This window comes from Oncorhynchus masou, chromosome 19 (assembly GCF_036934945.1).
Source record: "Oncorhynchus masou masou isolate Uvic2021 chromosome 19, UVic_Omas_1.1, whole genome shotgun sequence".
Taxonomy (NCBI): Eukaryota; Metazoa; Chordata; class Actinopteri; order Salmoniformes; family Salmonidae; genus Oncorhynchus; species Oncorhynchus masou.
In genome coordinates, this window is record NC_088230.1 from 23,747,870 (window position 1) to 23,757,612 (window position 9,743).

The window sequence follows — 9,743 nt, forward strand, 5'->3', positions numbered from 1 at the left end:
ATAGTTACGGTTTCCGGGTGTCCACTACAAAGGACATATCTTGATAAGCTCTTATTTAGCTCTTATTACGTGTGAAAAAAAGTATTACATAGTCCTGACAACTCACTTAACTATTCCTGATGTATTCACTTCATAGAAACTATTTCAGTATCAAATTTCCATCAAATGTGCACATTTTTACTGCAGCCATTTTTATAAGAACTAGGAAGATAAAGTTGTCAAGGACCCACCCTCACACATGTGATATCATTGAAAAGCCCAGAATGTCCTGTCAAAGGGACATTACTTATAAGGCCTCCGAAATACAGACCAAGAACTGATCCACTAGAGAGGAAAAAACATGAATTGCTGGGCCTCAGGAGGATAAAAAATTGCAATATATTTATCTCTCTGTCAAAATCTTGCCTTTGATTATTTTGCCTTGCTGTGTTTATGTTCTCTCCCCAGCCATTGTTGAAGAAAACAGTCCTCACAACAATACAATTGAACAGGATGATGAATACACTCATGATTATGAATACATTGATGAGGATGAACTTGACAGCATCAGGAGAAAATTTAATGACCAAAGTATTCACATAACAGGCAAGAAGAAATCAGAAAAAATTTGCCATGCAGACTGCAAAACAGGTTTAGTATAGAAGTGAATGATTGGTTTTGATGACTATCTAATACATATCTAACCCAAGCTCAAAGTCTACCCCCATATTGTTTGTGTAAAGATCAATACAAATGTTGGCATGTGAGATATGCTGTACAGTGCCTTCAGAAAGTATTCTCACTTTTCCCACATTTTGTTGTGTTACTGAGTGGTATTAAAATGCATTTAATTATCACTTTTTTTGTCAACGATCTACACAAAATACTCTGTAATGTAAAAATGGAAGAAAAATTATAACATTTGTAAAAGATTCATGAAAATAAAACACTAATATATCTTGATTAGATAAGTATTCAACCCCCTGAGTCAATACATGTTAGAATCACCTTTCTGGGTAAGTCTAAGAGCTTTCCACACATGGATTGTGCAACATATTCCCATTATTATTTTCAAAATACTTCAACCTCTGTCAAATTGGTTGTTAATAATTGCTAGACAATCATTTGCAGGTCTTGCCATAGATTTTAAAGCAGATTTAAATTGAAACTGTAACTTGGCATGAATGGAACATCCACTGTCCTCTTGGTATGCAATTCCAGTGTATATTTGCCCTTGTTTAAGTTTATTGTCCTGCTAAAAGGTGAATTAATCTGCAGTGTCTGATGAAAGCAGACTAAACCAGGATTTCCTCTACAATTTTGTCTGCACTTAGCTCCATTCCATTTATTTTTATCTGTAAAAACTCCAGTCTTTAAAGATTACAAGCATACCCATAACATGATGCAGCCACCACTATGCTTGAAAATGCAGAGAGTGGTACTCAGTAATGTGTTGTATTGGATTTGACCGAAACATAACACTTTGTATTCAGGACAAAAAGTGAATTGCTTTGCAACATTTTCTGCTGTATTACTTTAGGGCCTTGTTGCAAACAGGATACATGTTTTAGAATATTTTTTATTCTGTCCAAGCTTCCTTCTTTTCAATCTGTCAGTTAGGTTAGTACTGTAGAGTACCTATAGTGTTGTTGATCCATCCTCAGTTTTCTCCTAACACAGCCATGTTCAAAGGGATATACAATGTAATTTTTAAATGATGTTTTTTTGTGTAAGGTGCCCTTTGCGAGACATTGGAAAACCTCCCCAACCTTTGTGGTTGAATCTGAGTTTGAAATCCACTGCTCGACCGAGGAACCTTACAGATAATTGTATGTGTGGGGTACAGAGATGAGCTAGTCATTCATAAATCATGTTAAACACTATTATTGCACACATAGTGAGTCCATTAACTTATTATCTGACTTGTTAAGCACATTTTTACTCCTGAACGTATATAGGATTGCCATAACAAAGGGGATGAATACTTTTGTAAAAATGTCTAAAAGCATGATTCCACTTTGACATTTTGGGGTATTGTGTGTAGGCCAGTGAAAAAAATGTATACATGAATTAATTTTAAATTCCGTCTGTAACACAACAAATGTGGAAAAAGTAAAGTGGTGTGAATACTTTCTGAAGGCAATGTAATGTTCATATTTCCATCAACATGTATTTATATGTACTCTTATGCTCTTTATACTGAGCCACTCTTCCATTTTAATGTGTTATTATATTCATGATAAAATAAATAAATTGGTTGTACGTTAATCAACAAGGACATTTGCCTGCTGTGGAAAATGAATAATTACAAAAACTCAGGATGTGCAAATACTACTGTGTGAAATGTATTCAGAAACATTTAACAATTAATCATTATGAATGGCATCTGATGTTAACTTTGGGGCAGGTTGAAACTGAGCGAGTTGGAGTGTCGGACTGATTTGCTGAATCCTCAGCAGCTGCTTGTCATCTCTTTGAGAATGGAGAAGAAGGTGGAAGCAGCAAACTTAGGGTCATGGACCAGATCCTGTAGGAGCTCCCGGCCCTTCTCCCGAGCCTTGTCAGAGCACATGGCCGAGCGCCAAATCCTCACCAGAGAACCCACTGTCATAAGGAGAACAACAAGAAAATGTGTAAGGATGTGGTTTAACCTGATGCAAGTAACGTGTTACTGTAGATCTCTCAATTGATATGCACTTCATACATTTCACCACTAGAGGGAGACTACAGACTACGTCAAGGTTCTCAAATCCTGTTCCTGGAAAACTATCCTCCTGTAGGTTGGTTTTCGCTCTAACCCCATTTGTAACTAAGCTGTTTCAGCTGATCAACCAGGTAATTATTAGAATGAAGTGCACTAGATAGGGTTGGAGTGAAAACCTACAGGATGGTAGCTCTCCGGGAACAGGGTTGGAGAGCCCTGGACTACATTGTCACAGACTGGCATCTGTCGACCATCTCAATTTGACTCTGAAATGTATATTTCAATCTACTTATCATACAAGCAAAAAATATCATTATATTTTCAGAATATTTGTCTTGGGAGACTAAAAGTACTCACTCAGAATCCTGTTCATTCTGGTCATCCAGCCAAAGATATAGAGGGTGTGGTTCTCCTCCTTGCTGAGGTCAGCTATGTTAGGGGCGCTATCCCCCTCCTGAAGCACCCTGCTGGGCAGAGGGCTCATGAACAGCACAGAGTTATTCAGGTTGGACTGGAAGTGTGTTGCTGCTACGTAGTCTGCAGAGTTCATCCAGTTTTTGGCGAATGAAACCTCTGGGCTGGAATAGTAGCTCATCCTATAAAGTTCAAAGGTTTGATTTGGACGTACAGTAAGGACTCAATTGTGACTCAAAGTGATTGCATCCAATAATGTTGTTATTTTGTTAGATTGAGGCAAAAGCTGATTGGGGGACAGAGCATACAGTTTGAACTGAGAGTCATATGTTTAAATGAAACAAAAAATTTCCAACAATGAAGGAAGACAAACAGCGCATTGACAACTGGTGATGACCTGCAGAATGATACTATATGTTCATACTCACTTTGCCTTGCAGCTGGTTGAGGCAGTATTCAAGGAGAGCTGTTGACCTGCCCAATAGACACCAAGAATCTGGTCCCTTTTCTCAAAGTCAGAAATCTCAGATGCACTCACGTCTTTCAGAGTCTAGAATGGAATGGTAGCATATTAAAAACCAAGACCAACAATTAATTTTATGCAATCACCAAATGAGTCACTTATGAATAGTGACTTACACAACTAAAGGAACATACAGATTATGCGTCCTATACGGAAAAGGGAAAAGTAGATGCTCATTAAATACCTGGAAGAATTCTTCCCACTTGGCCATAAGGTCTGGGTACTTAGTAGAGCACTCTGTGTAGGAGGTGCAGTAGTCTTCTGCTGCCTCAGCTGGTGCCTGTACCTGGACCTGAATGAGACCATCTCCAATCACGTCTTTCTGCACAGCAGCCAGGAACGGGATCACTGAAAGGTAGTAGTTCACACCTGAACAGACAGAGGTTACTAATGGTATTTTATTGACAAGTGCAGTCAGAATCCATTTTTTGGTATTATATTTTACAACAGCTGATAAAGTGTTATTTCCTGATTGTTGCCCGTTGAAAGTACAATCTACACAGGACCTTCTAATCAGCAGGTTTGCCTGTGTGGGTGTGTCGGCTTTCCATGGTAACAGCACCAAGCGGTAAATTAGGTAATAGACCCACAGTATAGCAACAAGAGTTCCAGACATCTCTGCCAATAACAGCTAGTTTTCAGTTTTACTCGGACCTCTGCTAGACAGTCCTAGCAAATGCTTTTACTAAAAAGCTATTTTTGTATATTTTTGAAGATTTTAATGGAAAAATATTACAGTAAGGTACTTAATTTTTACCCAGAAATGATTTGATATTGATATAAAAAAAAGACTGCATTGGAACTTTAACTGCACATGTAGGGCCACACACATGGCCTGCATGGTTGAATATGTGTAACACTACTGTACTTACAGGCCCACCAGCTGGTAGCAGAAATGCACATGGGATCTCCTTCCTTTCCACATGTTGTAGCGCCAGTAGGGTCAACCAACCGACCTATAGGAACAAAAGTTAACATGATTGGTGTACTGTACCACCAAAAAAGAATGTGCATATAGTGTTAACATGACAATGTGCATGTACAGTGGCACCCTTGATAAAGATGAGCAATATTGACTGTATAAAATAAATAATTAAAATGCTGAGAAATGAATGGTAAATAATGTATTGTGTCATTTATAATAAAAGTGAAAATAAGAATAGAATATGTTTCTGAGCACTTCTACATGTGGATGCTACCATGACGTTGGATAATCCTGAATGAAAAGTGAATAAGGATGAGTGAGAAATTTACAGAGGCACAAAGATCATACCCCCAAGACATGATGACTTCTCACCATAACCAATAACAGGGGAGGTTAGCATGTTATATCATACCCCCAAGACATGATGACTTCGCACCATAACCAATAACAGGGGAGGTTAGCATGTTATATCATACCCCCAAGACATGATGACTTCTCACCATAACCAATAACAGGGGAGGTTACCATGTTATATCATACCCCCAAGACATGATGACTTCTCACCATTACCAATAACAGGGGAGGTTAGCATGTTATATCATACCCCCAAGACATGATGACTTCTCACCATTACCAATAACAGGGGAGGTTAGCATGTTATATCATACCCCCAAGACATGATGACTTTTCACCATAACCAATAACAGGGGAGGTTAGCATTTTATATCATACCCCCAAGACATGATGACTTCTCACCATAACCAATAACAGGGGAGGTTAGCATGTTATATCATACCCCCAAGACATGATGACTTCTCACCATAACCAATAACAGGGGAGGTTAGCATGTTATATCATACCCCAAGACATGATGACTTCTCACCATTACCAATAACAGGGGAGGTTAGCATGTCTTCGGGGTATGATCTTTCACCCAAATACAAAAAAATGGACATCTTTATTTACAAGAATCTTAAGGGTGTCAATAATTTTGACACATACCTGTTTGAGAGAAGAATGTATTACTTGTTAAACATATATTGCATTGGTATATATAATATAATTTCCCAATTTTTTTGAGCATACAAAATAGCTCAGTATTTGAATTATTTATTTTACACATTCATTATTGCTCAGGGTGTCAATAATTTCAGACTCCACTGTATTTGGCTTTTCAAAGCTACTTAATGATTGCCCAACATACCTGATCTGAGTTTCCAGCCCATCTGCAGAGGCAGGCCCCAGAACAGACTGTCAGTCTCATTGGTTCCCATGGAGGCCATGTACTTGTCTGTGGATCCCACCAGTATCCTATACAAACTCATCCTCTGCAGGTAGTTCCAGGGGTTGATTGTGACCACGTTGTCCACCTGAGGCAGTTCTGACAGCTGGCTGGGTGCCTGGTCCCAGAGGATGGGGAGGCCATTTTCAGTTACCACTGCTGCGTTGGCCCACAGGGCAACTAGCTGAAGCAGGGAGAGGGTCCAGACACACTGCATGCTGGCTACCTTACTAACTGCACACCTAAATAAGTAACAGATCCCCCCTTTTGTACTGGACTGGGCAATGCACTTTGGACTTACAAAGCCACATGATAGAGAAGAGGTACCAGTGGGGGTAAATCCACTGTAATCACTATTTCTCATCATGCGGTTTTCTGTCCACTCTGTACTTTTGAAGAGCCATAGGACAGAAGTCAGAGAAACAACCAATCAATGTTCATAGATGGACAGAGACATCAGCCATCAGCAAACATGATCTATAGAGATGTAAGAGGCTTAATTCATTCATCAGTGATTGCTTCATCATTATTCTAAAAGAGCATGGGCACGTTCCTCTGCCCAGGGGTTACTGACGCATGCCTGATCTTACAATGTCTGGATAGGTATTTTAAGTATCAGCTAACCACAAATTCAATAGTGGGAAAAGTACCAAATGTTCATACTTGTGTAAAAGTAAATGTACCTCAATAGAAAATGCCTCAACTAAAAGTGAAAGTCACCCAGTAAAATACTACTTGAGTGAAAGTATGCTTGTGTTAAATATACTTAAGTATCAAAAGTAAATGTAATTGCTAAAATATACTTAAGTATCAAAAATAAAAGTATTACTCATTTTTAAATTCTTTATATTAAGCAAACAAGAGGACACAATTTTCTTGTCTTTTAAATTACGGATAGCAAGGGGCATACTCCAACACTCAGACATCATTTACAAACAAAAATTTGCCAGATTAGCGGCATTAGGGATGACTAGAGATGTTCTCTTGATACAGTAAGTGAGTGAATTGGACCATTTTCCTGTCCTGCTAAGCAAAAATGTAATGAGTATATTTGGGTGTCAGGGAAAATGTATGGAGTAAAATTTTAGCCACCAGGAAATGACGAAGCGATTTCTGCATAGTGCATCTTTAAGTAGTTTACACCACTGATCATATGTTATAGCAATCTGTCAGTCAATGACACAGTCGATGACATGGCACGCAACCATTGGTTGATGCATGCAACGTCAGAGCAGGGGAACGCGACCATTGTCTATACCTGGCCTGCCATTGTCAACCCTGCCCCGAACTTGTTTACTGTCACTAGCCGGCTACCACCCGGTTACTCAAGGGGGCTGAATAATTTTGCACGCCCAATTTTTCAGTTTTTGATTTGTTAAAAAAGTTTGAAATATCCAATAAATGTTGTTCCACTTCATGATTGTGTCCCACTTGTTGTTGATTCTTCACAAAAAAATACATTTTTATATCTTTATGTTTGAAGCCTGAAATGTGGCAAAAGGTCGCAAAGTTCAAGGGGGCCGAATTTTTTCGCAAGGCACTGTATATAGACATGGAATCACTGGTCACGTTAATAATGGAACACTGGTCACTTTAATAATGTTTTCATACTGTTTTACATATGTATATACTGTATTCTACTATATTCTAGTCGATGCCACTCCGACATTGCTCGTCCTAATATTTACAGTATATATTTCTTCATTTAAAAAAATGTACTTTGAGATTTTTGTGTATTGTTGTGAATTGTTAGATACTACTGCACTGTTGGAGCTAGGAACACAAGCATTTGGCTACACCCGCAATAACATCTGCTAAATATGTATATGTGTCCAACACAATTTGATTTGATTTGATTTTTACTCTTTTGTGTGATTCCCGTTTGTAAATGCTTGTCTATGTTTACTTTGCAATGTTTTCCAAGGTCAGCTAACAGTAGGCTAGGCTAAGATAAATGTGAGGGTAGACACTGTTGTCTCTAGGATGAACTGAGCCAAACTCTGTCCTGCATGTGGGCTTGGGGTTCCCAGAGTGAACTGACTGTGCTGCTGTTAAATGTATGTGCAACATATACATACATTTACTTGTGGATGATGTGCTGCCTGACCCTAAAAGATGGAGCTAGAACATTTAGTTAATAGGGAAACACTGTGTTATGTTAGGCAAATCAAGTGTAGATTGATAACATTGTTGATTAACCATAGAACACATTCAGTGATGCAATATACACAAAGTTGTCCAAACAACTTTTAAAAAGCCTGTGAGAAGGATCAGCTTCAAGAGCAAAACTAGATGTTTGTTCATTCACCTGTGTTGTATGAAACGTGGCTAATGCACCTGGTTGTCAAAACAGACAGTTAGAAATCTGGCTGTGTTAGGAGTTAATGAGTCCCCTGGTTGGGCAGGTGTGAACATCATGACTGGTGAGGGCCAGAGGTAGAGTTTACCATTGGAGAAACTGCACACAGGGATTGACATAATGAGTGGCCTCAAGTTAACAGTCTCTAATTTGACACGTTCTATTGCATCACACTATTACATATGTCTTAGAATAACAAACACATATTTGGGGGTACTAACCTGACATATGGAAATTGTTTTAAGATGGTCATACCATGGATCATTTAGATATTTGTAAAAACTGATTTGATAAAGATTTGAATTTGGCCTTTACTGCTATAGTCCATAGAAACAAATTCAATAACACGCTCAAAAATGTCAAAAAAGAGAGTCAAAGGCAAATAAATAAGGAATATGGTTTTGAAGTATCTGTCCTATATCTAGGAGATATAAATAAGTTCAGGATATATTTTAGTTTTTTTGGACACATATTTAACTCCTTGTTTTAGTTCACACAAAACTACCTCCATACTTCCATTCATTTGTATGGTTTACCTTCAGACGTGTCCCGTGAAATGTGTGGGGGTCTTAGAGCAAAACGGAGAAAATAATCATGTTTGTGAGATTCTCCCCTTCTCACGAAAACACTACATTCATTTTCGTGAGAAGACCGATTTTCAGGATGTCTCATGGTCTAACAAACACAGCTGTAGAACCTTCCAGAAGGACAACTGTCTCTGCAGCACTCCACCAATCAGGCCTTTATGGTACAGTAGAGTGGCCAGACGGAAGCCACTCCTCAATAAAAGGCACATGACTGCCCCCTTGGAGTTTGCCAAACGTCACCTAAAGATTCTCAGACCATGAGAAACAAGATTGTCTGGTCTGATAGAACCAAGATTGAACTCTTTGGCCTGAATGCCAAGAATCACGTCTAGAGGAAAACTGACACCATCCCTATGGAAAACTGGTCACCATAGCAACACCCACCCATAGCACGCGCTCCAGCGGGTATATCTCACTGGCCATCCCCAAAGCCAACACCTCCTTTGGCCACCTTTCCTTCCAGCTCTCTGCTGCCAATGACTGGAAAAAAATGCAAAAATCGCTGAAGTGGGAGACTTATATCTCCCTCACTAACTTTAAGCATCAGCTATCCTAGCAGTTTACCGATCGCTGCAGCTGTACACAGCCCATCTGTAAATAGCCCATCCAACTACCTACCTCATCCCCATATTGTTTTTATTTACTTTTTTTGCTCTTTTGCATACCAGTATTTCTACTTGCACATCATCCTCTGCACATCTATCACTCCAGTGTTAATTTGCTAAATTGTAATTACTTCACTACTATGGCCTATTTATTGCCTTACCTCCTTACTACATTTGCACACACTGTACATAGATTTTTCTATTGTGTTATTGACTGTACTTTTGTTTATCCCACGTGTAACTCAGTTTTTTTGTTTTTTGTCGCACTGCTTTGCTTTATCTTGGCCAGGTCGCAGTTGTAAATGACAACTTGTTCTCAACAGGCCTACCTGGTTAAATAAAGGTGAAATAATTTTTTTAATAAA

At 38.8% G+C, this 9,743-nt stretch overlaps 2 protein-coding genes across 2 annotated transcripts in view; one reads left to right on the forward strand and one right to left on the reverse strand.

The window, feature by feature from the left end:
- The window catches only part of LOC135506027 (protein THEMIS-like), an 8,708-nt gene extending 6,449 nt beyond the window's left edge, over nt 1-2,259 (forward strand). Inside the window, exon 6 of the mRNA XM_064925384.1 lies at nt 448-2,259. Within this exon, the coding sequence (XP_064781456.1) occupies nt 448-641 (194 nt within the window). The 3' untranslated portion in view covers nt 642-2,259. The remainder of the gene's footprint in view (nt 1-447) is intronic.
- LOC135506028 (protein LEG1 homolog) lies at nt 538-6,057 on the reverse strand. Its single transcript, XM_064925385.1, has 6 exons — nt 5,750-6,057; nt 4,493-4,576; nt 3,805-3,989; nt 3,526-3,647; nt 3,041-3,279; nt 538-2,583 (listed from the first exon to the last, which is right to left on the reverse strand). The coding sequence occupies exons 1-6, from the start codon at nt 6,042-6,044 to the stop codon at nt 2,432-2,434; spliced, it is 1,077 nt and encodes a 358-aa protein (XP_064781457.1). The 5' UTR covers nt 6,045-6,057; the 3' UTR covers nt 538-2,431.
- Between the last annotated feature and the right edge of the window lie 3,686 nt (nt 6,058-9,743).